The sequence below is a fragment of the Falco peregrinus genome, chromosome 11, assembly GCF_023634155.1.
Source record: "Falco peregrinus isolate bFalPer1 chromosome 11, bFalPer1.pri, whole genome shotgun sequence".
Taxonomy (NCBI): Eukaryota; Metazoa; Chordata; class Aves; order Falconiformes; family Falconidae; genus Falco; species Falco peregrinus.
Window position 1 is genome coordinate 16,432,654 of NC_073731.1, and position 26,528 is coordinate 16,459,181.

General features: G+C 39.9%; 1 protein-coding gene across 1 annotated transcript in view; it reads left to right on the forward strand.

Moving 5' to 3' along the window:
- Positions 1 to 1,592: 1,592 nt before the first annotated feature.
- Positions 1,593 to 26,528, forward strand: part of PPP1CB (protein phosphatase 1 catalytic subunit beta) — a 29,616-nt gene continuing 4,680 nt past the window's right edge. The window contains exons 1-5 of the mRNA XM_055816014.1: positions 1,593 to 1,903; positions 14,371 to 14,502; positions 17,925 to 18,155; positions 18,491 to 18,595; positions 23,442 to 23,513. Coding sequence (XP_055671989.1) covers positions 1,852 to 1,903; positions 14,371 to 14,502; positions 17,925 to 18,155; positions 18,491 to 18,595; positions 23,442 to 23,513 — 592 coding nt within the window. The 5' untranslated portion in view covers positions 1,593 to 1,851. The remainder of the gene's footprint in view (positions 1,904 to 14,370; positions 14,503 to 17,924; positions 18,156 to 18,490; positions 18,596 to 23,441; positions 23,514 to 26,528) is intronic.

A 26,528-nucleotide genomic window follows, 5' to 3' on the forward strand; every position in this document is an offset into this window, starting at 1 on the left:
TGCAATGGCTTAAAATAACCTTCAGGGCAGTTTGGTTGTGTGAAATGAAACTGGGACAATTCCTGAAAGCTCAAGAGGGACTGCAGATCTATTAGTTTTGGCAGCAATAAAGTAGTTGGGACAAGGAAGATCCTTTTAAAATCTGAATAATTATTTTTACTGGTTTGACAAAAAATGAAAGAAAAATATTTAAAGATTTTTTTAAATTTAGATTTACACTACTAGCAGACTGAAAAATAAGAAAGGATAGCTGTATGTGCTTTCAGCAGATGAATTGGAATTACATTTCCATATATGCTGCCTACAAATGGAGATACAAAATGAGTCTTTTTTCTGGAGTTTCTTTTACTTCCCTAGTGTGTTATGTGAAATTTTATTATCATTGTGTAGGTATTTCAAAAGAGTGCTCTTTTACCTGACTGTCTGGACACCTAGCATCATCTGACATCTAATTGTTGCCTCGCCTTGTCCTAATTGCTTTTGGTTTGCTCATGCTCATCTTCTCCTAATCAAGAGATAAAAAAACTGAGGTTTGAAATTATTTAAGGTGACAGGGTTTTGTTGGCTTATACGGACTGATGGAAAAATTCCGAGTTCGAGCTCGCAGAGATAAGTTTCTACATCAACATCTATATTTAGGCATAAAAATATGTGGCCTGTTTTTCCTAGAACATCTGTACTTTGTTATTTTGTCAACATAGACGTTATTTGTCTGCTGTTCCAGTTCACAAGAAGTTTTCACCACCTATATTTTAAAGCACTTATCTGTCCATCCAAGGCAAGCATCTGTTGACAGAAGTATGTAAGCTGACGTGTCTTCAGAGCTCATCACAAAGTTTGAGAAATCACCAAAAAAAGTACTCTTAGCAGGTCCAGCCATAGTGAAACATAAACCATATTGCTTAGCTTTCTCCGACAACTGTGTTAGAAGAGGGCTATAAAGAGCACAACTTGTCATTCCAGTTCTGACAGATTTTTTTCATAAACTGAGCTTTCACAGGTGCAGTTTCAGCAGAAGGGGTGATACACAGGTTACGCACAGCCTTCTAGGACTCGTTTTCTTGCCTTTTGTCCATAACTTAAGGCAAAGCTACCGCTTTCGGGCAGCAACAGGCCACAAGGAGGTGGGGCACATGGCAAGGGCCGAGTACCCCCACATCCACGACGCTCTCGGAGCCGCCCGCCGAGTTAACAGCGAGGCCCCTCGTGGCTGGCGCCCTGACAGGGAAAGCTCCCGCGCCCCGCGGCGGCCTGAAGGCGCTGACCCAGAGCCGGACCCAGCGGAAGCCCCGCGGGTCCCCGAGCCCCGAGCCCGGAGCCCCGGCCCGGGCCGGTCAGACAGCAGCAGGGCAGGCGGGCCGGCTCGGGGCGCGGGGCCGGGCAGCTCCCGCACCGGCAGGTGACGGGCACGGCCCACCGAGCGACGCCCACGGCACGGCGCGGCCGGGCGGTTACCAGGGGACCCGCGGGAAGGAGGCAGGGCGGGCCGGTGCCGCGCTGCGCATGCGCGCCCGAGCCCGCCAGCACCCTCGGCGCCTGCGCGGTGCCTGGAGCACGGAGCGGCGGCGGGCGAGGCGGTCGGGCGAGGGGGCGCATGCGCCCTGGCGGCTTTTGAGGCGGGGAGGAGGCGCAGGGAGAAGGGGTGGCCGCTTCCCCCCATTTAGCTGCGAGGGAGCGGGCGCGGCGCTTTCGGCTGCCAGCGCGGGAGAAGCCGGGCGGCCGCAGGGGACTGCTGGAGGAGGGTGGGGGGAGCCACTGTAGCCGCGGCCACCGCTCCCTGCTCCTCCTCCTCCGCGAAGCGCCCTCCACCCCGCCCTCTCCCCGCCCGGGACTGAGTCTGGTGGCCACAAAATGGCGGATGGGGAGCTGAACGTGGACAGCCTCATCACCCGGCTGCTGGAAGGTGAGCGAGGCGCCGGGCGGCCCCGCCTGCCCGCCGCCCTGTGCGGGCACCGCGGAGGGCGAGGGGGTACCGTCGCCTCCCCCCGGCCTCCCCGCGGGGCCCGGGGCTGCCGGCGGGGTGGGGGGAGCGGGCAGGGCGGGCTCGTCCCGCGCTGCGGCCGGGGGAGCGGGGGCAGCGCTCTCCTGCGCCGCCGGGCGCGGGGTGGCGGCCGGGAGGGCCTGGCGTGCCTCGCGGGTGCCCGGCCCCGGCCCTGCCGAGCCCTCGGAGGGGGGGGGGCGCGGTTCGGCGTGCTGGCGGCGCTGGTGTGCGCGGGGGTCCGGCCTCCCGCGTAGGTGAAGTGGCTGCCTTCCTATTTAAAAGGGGGGGGGGAAGTCTCTGTTTCCTTCTTCCCTTTTCCACCCCGCTGCAGCTGCCTGGCTGGGGGGCGAGCTGGAGAAACCTGGCTAGCGGAGGCCGCGTCCCTTCCTCAGGTTCGGTTAGTCGCAGCCTTGCGTGTTTAAAATTACGTGTACGAGCGGCGTTAAGTATGGAGCTGTGTGTACGTGAGTGTCGGTGGAAGCAGAGGGGCTTAGTGCGCTGGCATTCCTCTGCCTGCCTGCGGGGCAGCCTCCAAAAGTGGCTGTCGTGGATGGCTAATAAATGCTGTGAAGGGTTCTGCGTGTACTACATAGCCTTTCTTTTAAATTAAGGAGGAAACTGACTTCCTTTTTTGGAAAAGCTAGCCTTTTCTTTTTATTTAAGTTATGTCTTGAATGTTTAGTCGTCTTAGACTACTCCCATTAATCTTTAATTCCACATTCAGCTAAAGCACCTGGTGTATTGGAGATGAGTACATGCATGGGTATGTGCTGTTCACTTGATTGCTGTACTCCTCGGATAGTTGGGTCGCTTTGCAGAAGGCATGTAAAAAGGAGCCTATGGAGTACGTGCAGTTCTGGAAGTGAAACGCGTTAAGTCTGAAAGTTTTGTTCAGCTGAGTTGGTGCAAAGCAAAGTTTTTAGGACTTTGAGGACTTTTTTAGTTGTTGCTATCTGTTCTCTTCAGATGTGAAACTTAATTATAAAGAATAAAATCAATCTTTGAAAATACATAAAGGCTTTGGGTAATTGTGTGTGTTTGTGATTTAAGGTATGCAGTGTCGTATCAGCATGTTTCTTCATACTACACTTATATCATCAAAATGTATCTGTAGTCACCGATACAGATAAAACTCCCTTTTCTGGCTGTTGAAATCCATATTAGTAGGTAGGTTTTTAAGACAAACCTAATAGTAACCTAGTAAACACCGGCTTCATAGTACAGATTTTTTTGGGACATTGAAATGCGTGTACGTGTGGTTGTGGGTTTTCAGAGAGACTCTTTAAAAAATGTGTTTCGAAGGTACTTTTTGCTCATCAGTGTAGTTATGTAAATATAGATTGCTTTAAGAGGGGATTCTGCAGTGTTTTGGTTTGCAACTTGTTGGATTGTTCTGCTCCCAATTATCCTAAAAACTAGTCTGCTTATTTTTATTATATAACTAAGACTTAAAGTACGTGCTCCATACCTTTTACATACACCATAAATACTTGTGTTACAACTTTCTAGCTTTTGGGTTTATGATTGGGTGCCTTGTGTCCAAGCAACCTAATCTCTGCTTTGTATTCCGTAGTACTTTAATCTTTAGTTATACCTATGTGCAACTTCTGAACCAAGCTTTGCTTACAGTTTTCATCTGTTTCTGTCTGTTTCACTGTCTGAGCAGAGATTTGGAAGATTCTTCAGGGAAATGGGGTGTTTTTTCTCTGTTTGTCACCTACTAACAGTAGTAGGAGTGCCTTGTACAGGATCTTGTATCTGCGAGGGAATAGATTCTTGCAGGTTTTATTTCAGGGAAAAAAACCCCGCCACCCAACTATTAAAAGAATGCATTGTATATGAATTATTTTTGCTTCTATTTAACATCTTTTATTTGTTGCACTGCCAGCGTATAGCATTTTAAGCTGTGGTTTGAATAGTAGTGTTTCACAGTGAAGCTTTTTTTTTTGTACAATTAGCAGCTCGCATTCTGGAGCTTATGCTGTTGCTTAGCTGACCTGTTCTGGTAAAGTGAGTATGAATCCCTCCCCATGCTGCTTGCGCAGAAAAATTTCTATTGACTCTTATCTCTGGAGCAATTAATTAGTTTAAAGCAAGTTTTTTGGCTCTGCTTCAACTTTGATTTAAAGGATAAGGAAATAATGACTTCTAAGCTGTAAAAATGCACATTGAAATAATAAAAAGACACTTATGAAATGTTTTCATGCAGTACATACTTAGCACTTTTAGTTAAAGTGAAATGGATAGCTTTAAGTTTGAATAGCAGTCTACAGTTGTCTCTCAGTGGCTGCTGCACTTAAATTTTAAAGGGTAGAAAATACATATCAAAAGCTGAAGCAACAGTAAGCTTCCCTGCTGTCATAAGGTTGCTGGTTGGTGAGACCTGTTTCTAGGCTGTGGTATTAGCTGTCATGAGTTCTTGCTCTTCAGTAACTGTTTTTACCTTTGTTGCTCAAGACAACGTATCTTTTGGGTTATATGACACATTAACTTGCCTTTTGATTGGAATTACCTACTTGGATCATCTTACCTTTCACGTGTGGGATTTTTTTTCTTTTGTTTCTGAGATAGTGATATGAGGTGGCCTGTAGCCAGGCTGCTTGGAAGAATTCATGAAGAACTTCTCCCAGCCCTTAATATCTGTGCATGCATGCTTATTTTGAAAGTGTACTTGTTTTAGAGCTCTTAGACCAATTAACTCTTGCTAAACTGAGGATAGTGTTCAGAAAGACTCAGCTGAACCGTGGTGTGATGCATGGTGATAGTCTTTTAGGATGTTAGCTTTTAAATGCCATGTTCTTATGCATATATCAAGTTCTTATCCTCTTTATTCAATAAGTGGTGAATTTGGGAACGGTGAGAACTTGTTTTGAATTTGCTTTCTCTTGCAATGTGTCTAGTTCTTGGTTACTAATTACTGATAACCTTATAAATAACTTCTGTTTGGAGGAAAATTATACTGTGTGGATAAAGTCTGACCATAGCAATGCTTTCTTTTATTTCTTCTACCTCCAGACTTAAATTCACATTCCTGTTTCTTTACTAGAAGGGTGAAGGGAGATGCTAGTGCTCTTAGATGTGTGTCTGACTGATCTTGGAGATACTTTGAGCTTTAGTATAAGATTTATTTTGATAATCACTTGAACACAAAATTCCAGAGCTTTTCTAAAACCACTTTTGGACTCGTATGTGACCGTGAAAATGAATAAACCAAATTAGGCTTAAGACCATTTCCTTCTTGCATTGGTGTTCTGAATTCTTTCTAGTCATGGATTAGGGTTAATTGGTAGATGATAGCCTCATTTTTGCATCAGTGTGCTGACTTTTTGGGTTGGGTTTTTTTTTTCCTACCTTCCCAGCTATGCCATCTGGTGGATAGATTTTCCTAGTCCATTCTAGCTGTGGACAGCACAGGAGTATACACACACATGACACTGTCATGAGTACAGCAAATGTGGAATATAGAATCATAGAATACTTTGGGTTATAATTTATAAGGGACCATTAAAGGCTATCTAGTCCAACCCCTCTTCAATGAGCAGGGACGTAATCTTTAACTAGATGAGGTCGCTCAGAGCCCCATCCAATCTGGACTTGAATGTTTCCAGGGATGAGGCATCTGCCACCTCTCTGGACAATCTGTTCCAGCGTTTCACCACCCTCACTGTAAAAAAATTCTTCCTTATCTGTTCTGAATCTGCCCTCTTTTAGTTTAAAACCATTATCCCTTGTCTTGTTGCTACAGGCCCTACTAAAAAGTCTGTTCGCATCTTTCTTAGAAGCCCTGTTAGGTACTGGAAGGCTGCTGTAAGTTCTCCTGGGAGCCTTCTCTTCAGGATGAACAAGAGAAGTAATTCCTCTTTCAATGCAGTTTTTAGCCTCCGCAGCTGAAACTGCTACTTTTTTGTGTTATGTTTTGCCCCTTTTATGCATGCCATGTATCTCTTTGTGGGAAATGCCCTGAAATGTGCAAAAATCCTGAGCTAGATGCATAATACCAGGCTTACATTTAAGCCTGGCTGTAAGTTAATTCAGACTTCAGTGATGTGTAGAAAATTCCCTCTATATCAAAGCAAGGATGCTGGAATAGGTGTGACCTTACTTGTAAAAAGCGCTGTGGGTGGTGTTAAGTAAGACTGCTGTATATCACTCTGGGTGTTAGGCTTCCTGTGCTGTGTATGTCTCTTAAATTTTCTAGGTATAAGGCAGCCCAGCTGGACTGGATGTTCTGCACTTTCAAATATATAGGTATGTGTCTTGGTAAACACCAAGGAGTTTACCATGTGGAGGAGAGGTTGTATTTGGAGAAGCCCAGACATATAGCAGCTTTAAATACAAGCTGTGTTTTTGTGAGAAGGGTTTGTTTATATAGCTGTACAAGCAAATATACCTTGTCTAGGCAAGATCCCTTGCTCTCCTAAATCTAGCTAACTGATTTAAAATTTGATGGAACTTAATATGGATCTGCTGTAAAAATTATTTTTGGTGAGGCTAGGATGACTGCTGGTGCTCAGTACCAATCCACCAAGGAAGCTGGGAAATAATAACCAATAAGAGAGTTGCCAGACTTCCAGTAGATGTGGAAAACTGTTATTGCTTCAATGCTCAGGTTGAAGTGTGATTTTTTTTTTTTTATTACCTTAAAAGCTGGTTCTGTAGTATTCTTACTGTGTAGTGATGTCTTCTAAGAAGGCTGCAACCTTCATTTTTTCTCGGAGATTTTGTAGGTTGTGATAAAGATAGAAATTTGAATATTAATTTGATTTTTCAAGTGGAAGTTGGATTTTAAATGCTCATGAAATAATTGATATTTTCCGTACTTGTTTTAAATGCTATAGACCTACTGGCCTAATGTATTATGGTCAATAATGTATTTCTTGTTTGGTTAGTGTCTTAACTAATTAACATTTCCAGCCAGCCTGGTGGTGTGGTGTATTATACAGTAGTAGTGCTTGCAGTTCCACAAGCTCTGTAACTGATACTGAAAAAGTCAGTTGTAGAGGAGGAAAAAAAAATAGACCTTAATGATCTGTTGCAGAAACATAAACCATGGAGGTGAACTTTGAATAAACAAGGGTTATTACCTGGTTTAGTGTGAAATCAGTGGGTAATCTGCTGTTAGAAAAATAAACAGGGAGAACTTAATAAGGAGTTTCTTGTGATGGATGTTTTTGAAATAGTCTTTAGAGAAAGAAAATTGGCAGTTTTCATATGTTTCTTGGAGGACAGGTATTAAACAGGGATAAGGGATAGAAAGAAGAATTATGATTGTTTCTGGGTTTGTAGAGCAGTGCAGGTATTGACCAGTTTAGCTTCGTAAGTGCCTGAAGAATAGGATAGTTGGTTTGACAAATTGCAGTGAAGGCCAAGAGCCCAGCATCAGGCAGTGTGCGCTGGTGTTCCTTTGGTCTGACTGTTTTGTCACTTGAAGGCTACATGATTCAGTAACTTTCGTTTAGATATTCAGCAGCGCAGTTTTTACTTGAGTCATTCGGTGTTACTCACAATACAGCTACATTGTAGTATAAAAGGAGAAAAACACTGGTTTTGTTTAATGTAGGTAAGAGTATTTTTAATACTTATAGTTGCAATTAAAAGCTCATTAGCGACCACCAAATGTAGGCATGTAACTTTTTTAAAAGGGGAAAAAAAGCCACCCACCACTCTATGGTTTAACACCGTGAAGTCAGGCATACTATATTTGGCTATTACTCATAGGGTCAGATGCTGTACTCAAGTGAAGTGGGGTGGGTATAGGGGATCTACTCTTAACTACAACCTGAGGTACCTCTGCGGTATGTGTCTGGTTCAAATGTGAACATAGAAATAAACCTTCTTACTGCCTTCTCTCCACTGTTGCGTGATTTGTCTTAGTACATAGGCTAGGTCGTCTTAGTTTCACAGCACCATTTTCTGTGTGTTTAGTGGGGTTTTTTAATACCAGCTTGATACAAAGCTTTTGTGTGTATATCCAACATCATAACATTAGTTAAATACCTGAGAAATTGAAGAGGTGTGAAAGTTATGTTAAACTGTAGCTTTTTGTATTATAACTTCAGTAACTTCTCTCCTTGGTACTTCTCAGGAGTTACTTCATAACTTTGTAATTTGTCTCTGCCTTCCTTAAAACTTAGGAATTTCATCAGCATTGATTTAGAGGAAAAGAAAGTCCAGCTTTGAGAAAAACTGAAATTCTTTGTTTCATGAGATTTTTATGCTAGATGAACTTTCCAAGTGGACTAGAACAGGAATTGCTACCAGTTCATATCATACAGCATAGTGAGAGTCTTCTACCTTAAGCTTTGGTAGTTCAGTGAGTTTTAGATTCAAGTGTAATTAAGCAAACACTAAGTATAGACCAACAACACGCGTTAGGGTTACACATTTTGCCTACAGAATGGAGCAACTAACATGATCTTGTCCTTCAACCTTGAATTCAGCAGGTCTTGGAGCTGTGGATGATACAGAATGACAGAGACTGTCAGTTTATGGAACATCTGTGTAAGGAAGCAGCTAGTGGTTCATGAAAAGCAAATAAAATGGGGGAAGATTGGTGTGGGGACTCTTGCGTGTTTTCAAGGGCTTATTTGGGTATCTCCTGAAACAACTTTACATACTAGTTCGTAATGAAGCTCCTTCTTCATGAGCATTAATACTGCTGGATAGTATATATTTTAAGAATGTAAATTCAAGTTTGGGTAGAAGAACATCGCTTTGTTGTTTGGTTATTTTCCTGGTTAGAAATTAAAGGCCTGGGCAGCCTCTTACTGTGCAGTGAATTTGTTTAAGTCAGTCCTGCTAAAATGAGTTCACAAGCAATCACTGTGTTCTTCAGCAAAACACTTACTATCGAGGGCATCCGGTGAAGGCAGATTTATTAAGATGTTAAGATTACTTGGATATAAAAGCACAGTTCTTCAGCAAAAATCTCCTTCGAAGGCTGATTCTTCTATTTTTAGTGGGAAGTTTGGGTGATTTATCCCTAGGAAAGATACAGGGCTTTGCTGTGTACACCATACGGACAAGCTGTATATTCAGCAATATGCTGCTTAGTGAATTGAGCAGAGCTCTGGAGGGCTTCATTATTGTTGTCCACCAGCGTAATGCATGGATGAAAGCCATTCCAAGCTTAGGTCTGTTACAGCAATTCTGAAAGTTTGGAAACTTGTGTTGCTGGCTTAACTCTCAGTGTTTTGCTGCAAGATAGGGAGTGGCTGCTTCTGGATGACAGCTGAACAATTTAAATAACAGAAAATATGTTTGAGGAAGTAGAAGAAAATCCAGTGTCGTATTCCTGACTTAAAACCATGAAAATATGTAACTTTGGTTTTAAAAATGCTGAGAGCAGATGACTTCAGAACACGTTTCCAAAGTCAGTGTAGGGGCTGTTTTTAGCAAGTCATAGGTAATGGCACCTTTGACTTCCAAATCCATTCTGCTTCTACTATTGAGAGGCTGTTAAGGATTCATCAAATACTCCAAAGTACTTTAAAGTACAAGAAATAAATAGGTAAATGTTGTAGTTAAATGTTTGGGGGGTGGGGGCGTGGGGCATGTAAGCTTGTGGGAATTGCTTCTGTGTAATTTGTAAAATTGCATGCTTGCAGTCTTGTGTTGTAGTTTGGGGTTTTTTTAGATATACTCTGGCAAAATAGATCTCTAAAGCTGTAATTTCAGAAATAAGCTTGGCTGGAGCTACTGTGAGAAGAAGAACCAGATGCGTATTCCTTCACTAGTTCTAGCCCAAGTTCACATGGATGTATTCTTCAGCCTGGGGAACTATCTCAGTCCCTGTTGTGTTTTGGTTTTTGTCTTTGTACTAGAAAGAAAAGATCAGATCACTAGTGCAGTTTACTGTGTGGCCACACAAATGTATTTGCTTGCCAAAAAAGCTGAGTGTAGGGAAGGAAGCAGGCGGCTTCTTAGCAATCATCCTGGCGCAGTTTTTATGAGGCTTAGGAGAAGTCTGTCTGGGTTTTAATGTTATGCTAAAACCATGAGTGTTTTGTCCAGTGAACAGGACATGTCTGGTATTAGAGAGCACAGTATAAATGCTTAGGACAGCTGTGCATGCCACAGCTGACCTGGTAAGTGAAGAAGCTTCCATTACTGATGCCCCAAAATGAGCAGGTTAGTTACTGTTTCTGGTGTGCCTCTCACTCTTAAGTGTGACAGTGTAGGTTAAAAGTATTTTCTCCAGTTCATGGAAGGATAAGGCAAGAAGTGGTGATCATAGAACTTCCGACAGCCAGGTTTTGACCCAGTTTCCCTAGTGTTACTCCATGCCTTCCCCCCCCACCCCCCCCCCCCAATATTGCCTTACATAATCTGCTACTCTAGCATGAGTTTGGAGGGATTAAAACAAATTACTAGTTTTGCTGAAGTTTTTATGTCCTGCTGCTGTGCAGCTCATGCTTAGGTTACAAATTGCTGTTAGTAGACTTGCTAAGGTTGCTTATCAAAGCTTGTGTAGATGGAGAGACCATTTTAATATTGGTAAGAGCAGCTTTTGGATTGCTATTGTGCTAAAATAATAGCCTGACAGTAAAATGCATATAGATGCTCGTAGTTCTCTTTATTGCCTTCTATGTCACTCTGATTTAAGCTGCTTGCATCAAAGGCTTGTTCTGGCACAGTACTACATGTGTGGGATTGTGTATTACAACAGGAATTGGTGTCCCTACTGAAGACTTCTGTGTAAATCAAAGCTTGTTTACAGCATCTGTGTCTTAGATGAAAGAGAATTCATTTATGTCTAATGTTGAGATGCAGTTTCTGCTCTGGGTAAATGACAGCCATATAAAAATGATGGTTTTCCCAATGCTCTTAAAGGCTTTTTGTGAGCTATGACTTGCATGTTTTAAGAGTGGTTAGCTCAGGTAATTCATAAATGAGTCTGAAAAACATCACTTAAACTCTTGATCTTGTTCTCATAGCCTCCTCTTAAATCTGTTCTTGGGGATTTGGCTCTTGAAAAAACATGGTGAGAGATGCTTCTGTTTACAATCTGTACAGTGCTCAGCTGAGTCAAGGAAACTTGATCAAATTCAAGTTGTAATGTAAGCTGGTGAAAGATTTGCTTAGTCTTTCTTATGAACTTGTACCACAGCCTGTGGCACAGCTGTTCAGGTGATGACTTGGTGAACTTTTCAGTGCCTTTGTGAATCCATCGTAGTGCTGAGGCTCTAGGGTCACAGTAGCTTCTCATTTTTCGACACGTAGTACCCTTACTGACGATTAGGGGGCGGTGGGAGAAAACGTCTTTACTCTTAACTATATTATTGGTGATTATTCCTCATCAAACCCCAGGCTCTGCACTACTTAAGTGTAACTGAGCTTACATGTTTGCTATGTGGAGCTGCTGACTGTTTGGGTGGAGGGTGCCTCTGCAAAGGTGCAGTGGCCCAGATTTGTACCCTTCCCAAGGGCTGGAACTACCTGCAGTCATTAGGCATGTGTTGTCTCATCTTCTGAGAGTGACATACTTGCCATAGTTACAGAAACTTCTCTTATCTGGAGAATCTAAAGTCTGGTAATAAGTTGCTGCCCTGTTTGTTGGTTTGTCTGTTAAGGGCTTGCAATATTTAAGGCTCTAATGTAAAAAGCAAAGAACTACACTATGGCAGTTAATTTTGAAGTCAGGAGTTGCATGTTTGCTGTGTCTTCTGGTACAAAAATCCAGCAGCACTTAAAGCCTCAAACCTGTAATGCCGTTGTTCCAAGTTTAAACCTCCCTTAGAGTTTCAAAGGGGGCTAAAGGCTGGCGTTCTAAGAAATATTGATCAGATCAAAGTTACTTTAAGTATTAAGTCAAGCAGTGCTTTCTTTGAACTGCTGTCTCAATTTTGGAATCTGTGCTTGGTGTGTTGCTACTTACAGTAATATTAATGTTCTGTATGGTGGACTTTCCTGGGTTTGAGTTCTGAAACTAGAGTAGATTCAAAAAATGTGCAGTTACATCACTTGATTTTAATCTACATGAAATGGCTTAATACTGGTGTTGCAAAACATGAAAATAGTTAAATACAGAAGAGAATTTAATTGTTTATCAAAATGGGCTAAAAGAATGCACTGTTTGTAGAGGAAAATAGAGACTGAAAAACTAGTTGTGCTGCATGCTTCTTGTGTGACCCCAATTGGTGTGGCCTTGATGTTGTAAGCCATGGGTTTAAAATATAACAATTGTTTCAATAAAATGATAGCATTTGTGATGTTAAGACTCTGCTCTTTCAGGTGGGAGCTTTATTATGTATAGGGACAGTTTATTTTGCCTATCAAAATTGTTTCTGGTCTCTGAAAGGGATCATTATAAGCTACTGGAATGCACATGTTTGAACAGATAGAGGTTATTGGAGCATTTTGGCACCTCACAAGTTGGATAGTGAAGTTCTGTGCAAAGCTGTCAACCCTAAGATATTTTTTTTGCTAATAATCCCCATGGGGCTGAAGATATGTCTGTAAGTGCACCACTTAATAAACTTTTGAAATGTGATGAAATGGAAGCCTTTAAGCATTTATTGTTTTCTAGTCACCCAGATTGTGTCCAATATCTGCCATTATATTAAAATACAATGTGAGCCAGTCTCTTGATGCATTGAAGAATAACAAAAAAAAAAGTTGCTAAAAAGCTGTTTGCTTTCTCAAGTATAGTTGAAATCTTTAATTAGCAAAAGGAATGTGACTTACCATATGGTAAATATCACCTGGTACTGATTCAGAGTTTCACTGAAAAGTCCTGTATGCCACACAGCCTTGTTCTTGCGAGTTTCTAATGAGCAAAATATTTCCAGTGTATCCTTACTGCAGAGAGACTATCCCTCCTGGTATTTTGGCACATAAACTGAACTGTCCCAGGATTTAGTTTCACATTGCTTTCCTGCTTGAGAAAACCATTCTTTTCTGCCTTTTCACATGTTCCTGTGGCTGCTTCCTGACCTCAGTTTAACAAGTGTCTGGTGTTTATTAAAAATAAAAATTCATTGGTCGGTTATGCAGTTACACTGGGAGAAGTATGCAGTGATAACCAGAGCAGAGCTTTTTGAGCTTAACACTTTGGACTGTAGTACTAGGTAACCTAGGACAAACTGTTTCATCTTTTTTCCCTATTGCACAATGTAGGTAACGATACTGATCTCCTCTGTAAGGTGTGTTTTCTAGGAGCTAAGCAGAAATAAAAGGAAAAGGGAGGTTATATTTAAAAAAAAAAGAAGTTGCAAGCTTACCTCCTCTGTTTTGGAGAGCAGAAGCAGGCAATCAAGGAATTTACTTGATGTGTGTAGAACTAGTTTTTTGCCATTGTGGTCGCAAATCTATCTTACTAGACTTCCTGAAGTTGCAGCTAACATTTTTACCAAGTAATGTCTTTTTATGTTTGAGTTTGAAAGCATTTGGATTTGAACTGCTGAAGTTTTGTACCACTTTCTCTTGTAGGTACTATCATGATTGTTGCTGCCATCTAAAGCAGATGGCAGAACAGGATGTTCGCCGGTTGTAGACACTGATACATTCTGGCTTACTAGTTTGAACTCTGAAGTTTGGTTCATGCTGAGATGTGAGACTGAACTGGATCAGCCAAAGTGCAAACACATTTGTTCTATTTTACTGCCTCATTAAAGACACATTAAAGCCTCTAACAGAGGAATCCTACAGATATTTGTGGAAGGAAGCAGCTGCAGATGAACTTGCCAGAGGCTGTTGGTTGGAGTGCAATGACATGTGAATGCTTTTGAAAACTTAGTGCTAAATATAGGTCTGAGTACCTGAGTTACTGATTTAGGAATTCAGTTTCATTCTGATTTGGCGTCTTTGGACATAAAGGTTCCAGTAACTTGAGCCATTATGTGGCTTTTTATATGAATGCAAGTTTCATCAAACTTCCATAGTTTTTAGTGTGATGTTCCCAGTATGGCATTTCAGCTGCTAAAAGTGTAAATATGCTTGTGGCTTTTTCTTTGTATTTAGCTACCCATGTTGAACTCAACAGTCCTAAAGAAGTTTATTTTGTGCTAATGTAAAAGTGTTTTCGGGATCTTGATTCTTGGGGTTTTTTTTGTCTGTTGTGAATACTTTAGCATAATGTTAATTTAAACAGTTTTTGAAATTGCTGTTTATCCAAATGTGGATGAAAGAAAGACTTGAGTTGTTCTCTTCTGAGAACCTGATTTAACAGGAATGCATACAGACCTTGAAGTACAGGTTACCACAGACAGTATCGGAGATAAACTTTAGACTTCATTGGAATCCAGAATTCCAACACATTTTGTAGATACGTTGGAGTGTGCTGCTGCCTTTTTTGTGGGATATAAGTTCGAAATACAACTCGTCTACATGTACCTGTTACTGTGTATCTGTGTGATAGTTACCGTCAATTGTTGAACATCTCATTTCAGTACGAGGATGTCGTCCTGGGAAGATCGTTCAGATGACTGAAGCAGAAGTTCGGGGCTTGTGCATAAAATCACGGGAAATATTTCTTAGCCAGCCTATTCTCTTGGAACTAGAGGCACCTCTGAAAATTTGTGGTATGTAAACTTTATATGTATGTGTTTTATGTAGGTGTTTTAATGTAACTACATTACATTATGTATGCTAGGTGGGTTGGAAGGATACAGATAGGCAAGTGACCTTGATTTGGGTGATGTGGATTAGAGCAAGGTCTTCACAATCTTAAATATAATTTTCATCTTGGATTGGATTAAGTTGAGTAAAGGCAGCTAACAGTTGATAGGTTGCTGATGCTCCTGGTACTATATAGGAGCAAGTTCCATTGGCAATAAGAGCTACTTGTACCCTTGTCTAGTGCAGATTTTGCAACTTGTCCTTTGTACTTCCCTAGGGACTGCTTGCACAGAGCTGCTGCTCTTTCAATGGCTATTTCAAAAAGCAGTTAGCTGCTTTAAAAGGCAACTGGTTTATGTTGTAGTTGCTCTCTTGAAAGCATAAGCAAAACAAAGATCTTTACATATTGTGAAATAGAACACTTCAAAATAGTATTGAAGAAAGCATTGTTAGGCTTACAACTGAAAAAATAAAACTGGATGCAGGCTTAAATTAGGCTTAGTTAACATGTAATAAAATCCTTGAGCTTTATAGGAAGTTGTAACGAACTTCGTTATTACTGTTAGATGTGGATAAACCCAAAATGTGTGTTCTTTTACCTTCTTTAAGCCTTTGTAAGATACTAGGCTTCAGAAGTATGCTGTTGTTAATAGGTATGCAAGCTTGTAAAAAAACCTATTGTTAAAAAAAGCATTGTACTTAGTATTGTAATAATCCTTGAAGTTATTAACAGCAGAAACAGTCTCAGAAGCATACAGTTTGTTGAATTTGGCTTCTTAAAGTGTCATAGTATTAAAATTGAAGCAGTCTTTGAACTTGTTACTACTAACGTGCAGAAAGATAGATCAGCTTCTTCCTGGGCTTCCTCCTGGCAGACATTAACATAGCACTCTCTTACATTAAGAGAGGATATTACCAATTTACAAAGAAAAAAAAAAACAAAACAAAAACCACTAATGGCAAAGTCATTTTAAAATTACTAATTACTTGGTAGGGTGGGGAGGAAAAACCAGACCACCTTGTCTGACATGAAGGTAAAATCCAGCTTTACTATGTTGTGTTTATGCTACACTGAAAAGATTGCAGTAGTCTCATCGTATTCCTAAAGAAGAAATAAAACCTCAAATTTAGATTGTACATAAGTCAAGGTCTGCAATGTATAATTAGTATCCTTCCAAGTTTAGTTTCTCATTTGTTTGAATGGAGATAGTTGAAATGAGTGTTAGGCACGCAGTGATGGGGTAGCAAATGTACAGTTAAATAAGGCATTTGTTGTTTTTAGATTGGATTCCAAACACAGTAATAGCACCAGGAAGTGTCAGGTGCATCTAAATTTAATATTGGAGCAATTGTCTAAGGTGCATTTAGATAAAAGTGAAAGGTGATTGTTTTCAGCAAAAGCAAAATATGCAGCTCTACTACTTTGAACTACTATTTTAGTGTGTTCAGGCAATGCCTGAGGAACCATTCATTATAGGATTGTCTTGTCTTGTAATCATGTCAGTTCAAAATAAGCTTTATGTCTTGAATGGCTGTGCTTTAGTGTAAGATGAAAGATACTCTTATGTAAATGTCCATTTTAAAATAGGTGCATTTTTTACTTTAAGGCTTTGTATCTGGTAGAGTTCAATTCAGCTTGTACCCATATGACACTGTATTTTAAAATGCCAGGTGCCTTGAATGGAATAGTAAGTGCTTTTGGCCCCGTTACAAAATTGTTTCTGTAAAATGCTCCTTTACCTTTTAAGTGCTTTGATCCCTCTGGCTCGTGTGTAACTGAAAGTAGTTCTACACAGTAAACACAGTTATAATATTCTTTCGGCTGTATGTTTACTTGATAGTTAACTGGTGGTGATGAAGTCTGGGGAGTGTATTTATAGTGTAGCTCTGGAGTACTAGGCTCAACATACCAATGACTTATTGAGGAGTCATTCTATATTTTCTTCTGGTTGTGACCTGGAGATTTCTAAATAGAGTAGAATAGCAGTCATTCTTGTTGCAATGTATGTGAAAATTATTTTAGCCAGTGAAACTTCAGCTTGTCTGGAATTGATTAGTGGATAATGTTCCCTGTTGTTAGAAGAAAACTGGGAAGTGATACCTCTCCCTCAGTGAGAAGTAGTTAGGGAAGAATGCTGCCTGAAGGAAGAAGTATTGGCAAGAGTAAAGAGGGATATAGGCATGTACTCTTCTTACCACTGTATGCTCTAAGAATGGAACTGGAGAGCGTAAAGGTTTGGGAACCTTTTTTCTTTTGGGGATTATGGATAAAGTTGTAGAGAGAGGTGTTGTGTTGGGGTTTTTGCTTTTTTAAGGCCATAGTAGCTAGTGCTGTACTGGAGAATGGCTGTACTTAAAGTTGGGATTTTGCCACCGAACAAGCAGCAAAAGGGAAGATGAATTTATGGGATGCTTAGTGTAAGGGACCAGGAGGTACTAAATTTGAATAGCATACAGCTTGTACTGAATGAAGGCTTCTTGCTTAGCTTTTTTTGCATTCAGTCCCTTCAGTAATGAATTTTACAGTCAGCTGGAACACATTGCATGTATTCTACAAGTTACTGTGGAGCCGCTCTGGTATCTTTGACCTTATGGGCAGCTCACAGATAGTTAGCTTTGGCTAGTCTGGTGTGATATGCTGTGGTGTTTTAATCACCACACGGAGCTTTTTCATGGAAAGCCTGCTTAATTTTAAAGCTGACGGTGTGAAGAGTAACATGAGTTATTTTTCCTATGATATAACTGTAGCGTTGTGTATCTTTTAAGGGACATCAGTCTTTGAGTCTCTGTACTGTTTTTATATGAATAATTGCCATCAAAGGAGGAGTTACCCTAAGTGCCGGGGAATGGAAATTTTAGTACAACGATGTTACAGGGGGACAGGCAGCTGGCGTTTGAAGTAGGTGCTCTCTGCCAGCGCAATGTTCTGTTTCTCCCCAGTCTGTCTAGATTCTTTACTGATTATTTTTGCAGTAAATAATGTGACTTAACTTTTTTCTTTCAACTTTCATTGTCTTTCTGGCCATGTAGCTGTTCCATTAGAGCTTGTCTTTCTGACCTTGTTTTAATTTGAGTAAGTTAGAGCTTGGTTAGAAAGCTTATACTTAAATGTGAAGACTTCTGTAGTTTTTGGTGTTCGGGTTGGCTTCATAACTGACATAGCAGTTCTGCAGATGCTGTGGGTTATTTACATGTAGTAAGTACTTCAGTTTGTAATATTAATGTTGTTCTTGCCTTTGATACCTATTGCCTGTCTGTTTTTCAAAGAAATATTAATGCTTTTTTTTAAGATCAGTTAATAAAAAGTTATTAGCTGACTTGACTTCTTGATTTGTGTACTCTTGATGTTGTTGCACTAATCCTCAGTAAACATTTTCTTACTCAGGTGATATTCATGGTCAGTATACAGACTTGCTTCGATTATTTGAATATGGAGGATTCCCACCAGAAGCTAATTATCTCTTCCTTGGAGATTATGTAGACAGAGGCAAACAGTCTCTGGAAACAATTTGCCTATTACTGGCGTATAAAATCAAGTACCCGGAAAACTTCTTTCTCTTAAGAGGAAATCATGAGTGTGCTAGCATCAATCGGATCTATGGATTCTATGACGAATGTAAGCAAAACCTATTCTTTTGAAAAGACTGTAACAGACTAATACTGTGTTTTGGAGACATTTCTAGTAGTGACTCTTATACTGCAAGAATTTTAATATTCTGTGAACCTGCTTTGAAACTTCTTAAAAGTACGTTTCAAACCAAGGTTAAAATCTCACTCTAGAGAATTATTCTTTGCTTTTCTGTCTTTGAAATGCTGTTGCAGGAGACTGAAACTTAAGTACACTAACAGAAGTATAGCCCTGCAAAGACAGTTTGCTAACATTTTTGGTCCGGTTGTGATATGTATCGCATGTTGGTCTTCTGTTTCTAATGTTGCATGCTGTTCTTGTAGGCAAGCGGAGATTTAACATTAAGCTGTGGAAGACCTTCACAGACTGTTTTAACTGTCTGCCTATTGCAGCCATTGTGGATGAGAAGATCTTCTGTTGTCACGGAGGTAAGCTGATGACTGCTTTTAAAGGCTGTGTCTAAACTGATATTTGGGTTAATACTATACCAAAAGGAGTGTGGATGTGCATACTTGATATTTAGCTGGAGATGTTTAACCTTATATTGTCTGTAAAGGCTGCTGTTATACCTTGTGCTTTTCTGTGTACCTGGCAGCAGACAGATGTCATTCTTATCTGGTACACATGGCCCTCTGTGCCTGAGGGGCAAGTGTATCTATAAGTATTCCCATCAGTATATCCCTCTCTAGCATTCAGTATCCTCCAGAATTCTTGCCTAATTTGCCATGACTCGTTGCTGTTACTGTCTATTGGTGCAGCCTTAGCTAACAATGGCATGCCTAGCACTGAAGTAAAAGAGTAACTTTAACAAGTAACCCCAGCTCTATAGTCTTGGCCTCATCTGATTTCATAAGATGTTGTGGAAGGGACCTCTGAGGTCACATAGTCAAGCCTGCTGCTTGAAGTAAGACATCAGTTAACGTTAGAGCAGGTCGGCTATGGCTTGCTGTGACTACATAAAATGATTGCTATTGGAAAATCTGTGTTCTGTGGGCAGCTGTCCCAGTGCTGCCCTGTTGTTGTAATGAAAAAAGTGTTTGGTGTTGATCTGACTGAGGCTTGTGACTTGTCAGAATATTGGAACTTAATTTGGTGCTTTTCTTTGTAGAAGGGGACCCGTCATGTTTTTACAGGCAATGATGCTTACAGGTTTTCAGGACCTTGCAGAATCAAATGATGAGAATTTCAAATTACCTGTAGGAAGTGCCATCCTGCCTCTTTGCAGCTGTCTTCGAAAGGCCCTCCATTAATAAGGGACTTGATGCCTTGCACTGAGTGATCCAGAGATGGCCTGGTGTGTGTCCCACTGTCAGTGAGATAATTAGAGATCAGTGGAAGTGAGAGCACTGCGGAAACCTCTAGTTTGAACAGCTCCATTTGGAATTAGAAATAACAAGCACCCACAATTTCTAAGCAGACTCTTCCAGACTTTGTGAGGTTGTATTGATGGCTGCCATCTTACCTTTATTAATTACAGGTATCTCTGTAAGAGCTTTGCCTGTGTGGAATGTGCTATAAAAATGATCCTGGCTGCTCTTGCAGCTTCTGTTGAAAGCTTCTGCCTTCAGTGCCTGCTAGTATAAGCTGTCAGTTTTATGTATAATATGCTCTGAGGTATTACATCCCTGTAAATACAGAATTAATGCAATGACACAGTTGAGTCTGCCAGTCTCCAGGTAGCATTGACATGTTAAAGGAAGTACTTGTTTTCTCACAGGTCATCTTTTCATCTTCTCAATCAGTGTGATGTCTCTCTCTTTTTTTTCTTATTTTAAGAACTGGTACATATCTTATGAGCTAGATCTCGTAATTTTAAGAATGAGAGATACAAAGTCACTTCTGCACCAAGGCAGCCATCAGTGGTTAAAACTATGTAATAAATTAGTTTCCAAAAAGCTGATGAAGGAATTATTATTTCACTATCATTATACTTTTTTGAATTTTGTTCTATTCGAGAAATAGTAGAGGATGAATAGTGACAAAATACTGTGGTATTTCAGACAGGCATAGGTGAGTGGGTAGAAGATAGTCAAGAAAGCTTAGCAGATAGAGTAGAATGCTATGTTCTGTGACAACTGCTAGTTTTGTGTATATATGCACTTAAGACCTGAGTTATGAGCAAGAAACCTATTTTTTAAAGAAGAAAAATCAATGCTTTTTAATAAATGTATGGGGCATAACTTCTTGTTTAATCAAGCAGAAAAACATTTATTTTGTGCATACTATGCTTAAAGGATCTTATGAAAAGCAATATTTACTATTTTATTGAATGCTAATTGTCCCTTAAACTAGTACAGTCTTCATCTGTAACTGAAATTACTATCATTCACAACCGATTTGAAGCTGTGAAATAAAGTGAAAAGATTACTAAATGTGCTGTGTGCTCCTGATAAATGAAAGTAGACATTCAGCACAAGTAAGTTTTCCCCTTTTTCCACTCTTCTCCAATCCTATCCAAACTGCATTCCAGATCCCATGAAGTTACGGACTGTCAACGCCTCTTCATGATGTTACTACTATAATAAACACTGAGGCAGCAACACAAACCATTCAACTCTGCTGGAAGTTGAAGCTAGCATGTAGATATAAGGTAGGTGCCTTTTTTACTATATTGCGCATTTTTGCATAGTTTATTTTAAAAATTTGTCCTCTGGGATATATAATAAAACTTTGCAAAACCGCATAACATAGTAAAACAAAAGGCACCTAACTTAGCCAGTAGGCTACCAACAATAGCTTGAAAACCTGGGTCAGCTTTTTTACCTAGACTTTTCTGGGCATCTGCTGTTTGGAGTTCTTTATCACAATATAAATCAAACCCTTCTTGCCATCCCTGTCTCCAAATATTCATGCTGCTGAAAGGATATTTCATTGTATCCCTTCCATCATCTTCCTCTCTCTTCCCTGTCTTTCCACACTGCTCATACAAGCCATATTTTGGCCTTTTCTTCAGGCTGTCCTCTTGACTTCTGACTTTGCTTTTTATCTTGCTTCTTTAAAGCTTATTCCATAACCAGTCCTGACGTACCCCTTTTTCTCTGCTTTGTATTCTGTACGGTATTGTCCTCTTACCTATGATACCACTCTGTAGTTCTGTTCTTTAGAGACATTATGTGATTACTTTCAATTTTCTGTAAATTAAGTCCATGTTGTAGTGTCATGTTGATGGAACACATTGTTGGATTTAAGCTCTCAGATGGGAGTCATGTTAGCTTAGTAGAATACTGGATTGGCGTAATATTTTCATGCTCTGGAATTCTGTTTTTCTTGTGACGATGACAAGTATGTTGAAGGCTAAGTCTTCTTGATAATTTTACATAGTATCCAAAGACACCTGAAGAGCTTCCTGGACTACACTATAAAAATAAGTAACCATCGCTTTTACTTTACCAATTCCACTTGATCAGGGAGTGGTTTGTATCTAGAGTCTGGATTTGTTGAGTCTGCCAGGAGTATACTGAAAGATACTTTTTCTGTGCTTAGGTGTCCTTATGTGAGAAGGCAATTCAATTGTGTACTGTTCTGTTTTCTTTCAGTCCACAGTAGGTTGCAGCAATCACTGTAGTAGCAGAGCTTGACAGTGATCTTTAGCCTGTGTTTATTTATTTAATGTTGATCATGTACAGCTTCTGTCTGTAGATCTGAATTTCAGACATTAGCTATTTCCTTTTGTGCAGGGGGAGTGAGGAAGATATATGGGAGAAGATGACCTCTTGGGTGGCTACAAAGGGGTCTACAAACATGCAGGCATTTTCTGGGGGTTTCCTATTTTACATTTGTAATTAGACAGAAATAAACAGCTACAGGGTTGAGATATGGTTTGCAGTAATGTTTTCTTTTCAAGAACTTCATGTTTTGGGTGCAATTTGAAATGCTGAGATCTGTAACCTCATAGAAGGTCACGAACTGACTGTGTTTATTTCAGAGATTGTCCATTACTGTCACTGGGTATGGTGCAGAGTAGAATCCACATGCCTTTGTGCTAAAGTAATGTGCATGCAAATAGATCAGATCCAGGGAAGGAGAAGTGGTAGGTTAATCAAAGTTTAAAAGCTGGTTACCTACTTGAATTGGTATTAGTATACCTGTATTGTTGTGTGAGTAGACTTAATCAAAACTGCTTTGATATGCTACTTAATGTAAGATTTCTGCCATCCTTCACAACCTCAAGGTAATACTGTGAAGACAGCTTTAACAAGCCAATCTAGAATCATAATACCTGAAAAGTTCCTCAAGTCTTTATATCAAATATATTGGAGTCATTGTTCCTGGAACACACACGTTGCCACTATGCAAACTGATGTCAGTTTAAATTATTTTACACAGTGGCTCCTTTCCAACAACAGGTTTTCTTCTACAGTGTTCAAAGTTCTGGACTGAGTCAAAAGGATATGGCTTGTTAATATGAAGTATGTTTCATCACAAATAGGTTTTCATGCTGTATTTCCAAATTTTGCGACATTCTTAATTAGATAGTCTTGGCCTAAGTAATTTAAGTCACTTTAGGACCTTTGTTTAAGGATGTTAAGATGCTAGAACATCTAGTAGGTTCTCTTCCATGCCTGTCAGTCTCAATTAGAAAAGCTCTAGAGTGTGTACTTTGTGTTTAAAGGGTAGCTTTGGAAACCCATGCTTTGTCTGTAATTGCATGTTAATATGGCAGAACTACAGAAAGAGCTGTGTCTTTGTGATAAATGATTTTGTGCTTTTATAAATGACAAAGCAGTTGAGCTGTAGTTGATGACTGCCTCTGAGCTCCTTATCTTTTGCAGTGGCACAGTCTAGTGTTTTGTTTATGGCATCCAGTAACTGCCGCTCAGCTGATGTGTGGTGAAACACTGAAATACAGTGATGTGACTTACAATTCTGGTCACACCTGCAGGCTGCTTTGGCTTGTGGTCTGTTAAAGCTTGGTAGGGGATTTCCCTTTAGCTTTCATGAAGAAAGAAGGTCGCCTGCACCTAGTTTAGTTGTTAGGTAATGGGAATGCTATCCATTCTAGTAAACTGTTTAAAGAGGATGTACTTAACTGTAGAACTTTGTGCTGTGTGGCTGAAAGGATGGTAAGAAAACAAAATGTATTGCTAATTTCACTTCCATTATTCTCTGTTCTTCTTTCAGGGACTTAATTGAGTTATAGCAAACTGGTTTTTGTTTATATTGCAATGGAAACAATGGATGCTGTGTGACCTTGAACTTCTAATTGTGTATTCTCTGGAACCCTTTTTACAGGTAAAACGTGTAGATAAGTCACTTGTTTTCTTGTACTTACAGGACTGTCTCCAGATCTCCAGTCAATGGAGCAGATTCGGAGAATTATGAGACCTACAGATGTTCCTGACACAGGTGAGTGACATGGAATTTACTGTAAATGGGTCTTAATGATGAAACAGATTTAATCAATTTCTGTACAGGCAATGCAGTGACTTAACACAACCTCTGTTCGCTGTGTAGTGTTCCTTGATGTCTGTGTAGGGCGTGAGTCTTGTCCCTCATGATGGCTAATTTACCTGATAGGTTGGAGGCTATTGCCCACGTTGTTATTGCTTGTCGTAACAGAGTAGGATGCATTATCCAAGTTTGGGTACCTTATCTACAAGTTTGCCTAAAACAAACGTAGAAATCTAATAAAAGATCAGATGAAACTAAACAAGCTGTTTTTTTTCTTGCCTTGGTTAGTCACACCCAAACCTTTTAGTTTATCAAATAACATAACTGTTTAAATCTTGCTGAGTATTTTTCAAAGTATATGGGCTTTTCTCTACTTGGGGCTATATCTGTTTCTTTTAAATTTGTGAAGTATAGATATTGCTTCACTGCTATTGGTATTTCAATTGCTTCTATCAGTGTGTTAGTCCTGAAATTTTCTTCCACTGATACGTTAATACCTTGTATATAGATGCTGGATGCAAATTGCCAGTGCTTTCTCTACAATATTGTTTTGACTGGTTTAATTAATCATCTTCCTCAGTGTCCAATTTATTCCAAATTTCATTACTAGGGAATTGAAAAGACTCAAGCAGTACTATGGGGTATTTCTTGAAGTGTTGATTTCAAGTGGCCTGAAATTAACTTTCAGAGGAAGATACCACATCTAAACCTTTTTTTGAAACACAAATTATAATTACACCTAAAGCTTGGAATAGAAGAATTCTACTTCCTATAATGTTTTTCAGTGCTGATGCACAGGAGTAATTCAGGGACTAATATTAATATACCTGCTGTCCCTTAAACAACATTTCTGTGCAAGCTGGTATATGCATACTTGACACTGAGCAGCATTACTAGACTGGTGAAATGAGTGTTGCTGTAGTGAACATTACTACCTTGTTCTTTGTTTTATGCTATTTATTCACTCAGTGCATAACCAAATAAATGTCAGTACAGACGAGTCAATCTTCACATTGATCAGAGCTCTCAGGAAAGATAGTTCTGTCACGCTAATACTACTGCTTGAGCCACCCCCCACTTCAGGAATGCCCTTGCAGAATGTAGTTCTGGTTTCCATGGACACTCCACTGAAGTCATCTGTATTCTTGGTGCCTCCTAAAAATAAGTGTAGAGATTAAAAAAAAAAAAGGCTTTTGATCTACAGAATGGTTTGCAGTGTTAATTTTGCTTTCAGAAGCAATAGCCGAATGTTTACCAGCAGGGGTAAAATGAAATGTCTCATCAGAGGCGTGTGTGTATATGGTATGGTGACATAAAAGGTCTTGGCCTTTTGGACTCACTTAATGCAACCAGTATTACAGAATGGATGTAAATCTTGTGGAAGAATGAAAAATTCACAGAATTGAGACCACTTCAGTAAAGTTACAAATCCTTAAAAGCTATCCCTTTGTGGAGGGATGTCGTTCGGTGAATGTGTGTACTGATACAGAACTTAATGGTAGGTGTTCATGTGGCTTGTGCTGAGAACATCAGATCATTATGATGGTTTTGTCTAGCCTAATGGGGAAAAAAAAAAGCCTTTTCGACTAATTTAAAGACCTCCTCTTATTTTGGTGGCATTTTTATGGGGTTTGGAAGCTGTTTGCTCAAATCTCTGACTCTGTATTCCAACCTAACAGTTACCAAAGGCTGATTTAGAGTATTTGTATTTTGTGAAGCCAAGGTGTAAGTGATGTGTTTTGGTCGGTGTTGCCAACCATTTGCTTATTAGGAAACTGTAATTCCCTCTTTTGTGTAACCTTGAGTGCCTTGTATCTGCTGTGTTGTGGTGTGCTCCTGGTCAGCCTAACCTATTGCAATGGTAGATGTTGCATGTTAAAATATAAACCTACTTGGCCAACATAGTTCAGACAAATTTGTTGCAGGGCTCTGTTAACACCACTGCTAAAGGTTATAGTATAGACTTACCTATTGCTATGTGTAATGCTAAACATTATTTGATTCTTGAGGAGAGACAGAAGAGGAAGTTCTTCCTAAGGAACTGAAAGAAGCAGCTTCTGTCAGTTGCTGCAAGTTCATGATAAGAAACCATTAGGGATTGCAGTGCAACTATTGTTTTAAAAAACATGTTACTTAATGCAGAACTAAATTTCAGTAAAGTAAGTTTTTGTCATATGCTCTCTGTTGTATTCAGTAGTTTTTCTAGATAGATATTTTATCTAAAATGCAGTTCTACTTGGTCTGTTCTTATAAGATCTTAGCCTCTGCTAGAGAGGAACTGCAACTGGCACCAAAGACTATTTGATAGCTGTATGTAAATACAAAGTGGTCCGGTTGTACAGTAGGCTTCAGGCATTAATTTTGCTTTGTTGTAACTTGAAGGATGTGTTACTTAAGAAATAGCAACTTCAGTATTTTGTTTAGCAAATAACCAGGCATAATTGTAAATTGAACTTCTCAGTGCTTGATAAAGGAGCTTGCTGGCATTTCTTTCAGATTGTGAAACAATGCTCTTAAGTGTTTAAATGCCCAAGGATTAATCGTTGCAGGTAAAGAAAGTACAATTTCATGGAAAACTATGAAATAACATTTTGAATGCTTTTTGGTTTGTTTGTGTTGTAGTTGAATTGGCCTGGTTCTTTCTCGTGTGAAAACACTTTCGAGAGTTCTATGTATAAAGGCATTGCAGTCGATCTAGAGAATTTTTTTAAGTGCCAAGTTTTAAATCCACAGTTAGCTGACCTTTTGTTGGCAGCAGAAAAAAAGAAAAGATTGTGACCAGGGCTAAAATGCCAGAGAGGTTTATTGTTTTAATTTAGATTCCAGACTGGTTGGCATGAGGCTTTTTGAAAAAAGGTAATGGTAGCCCAAGCAAACTGGAAGTGCTACCTGAAACAATGTCTCAGAATTTTGCCATGTTAAATCTTGATTTCGTCACATCAGGTACTTCACCTTAGGTAAGAAGGGTAA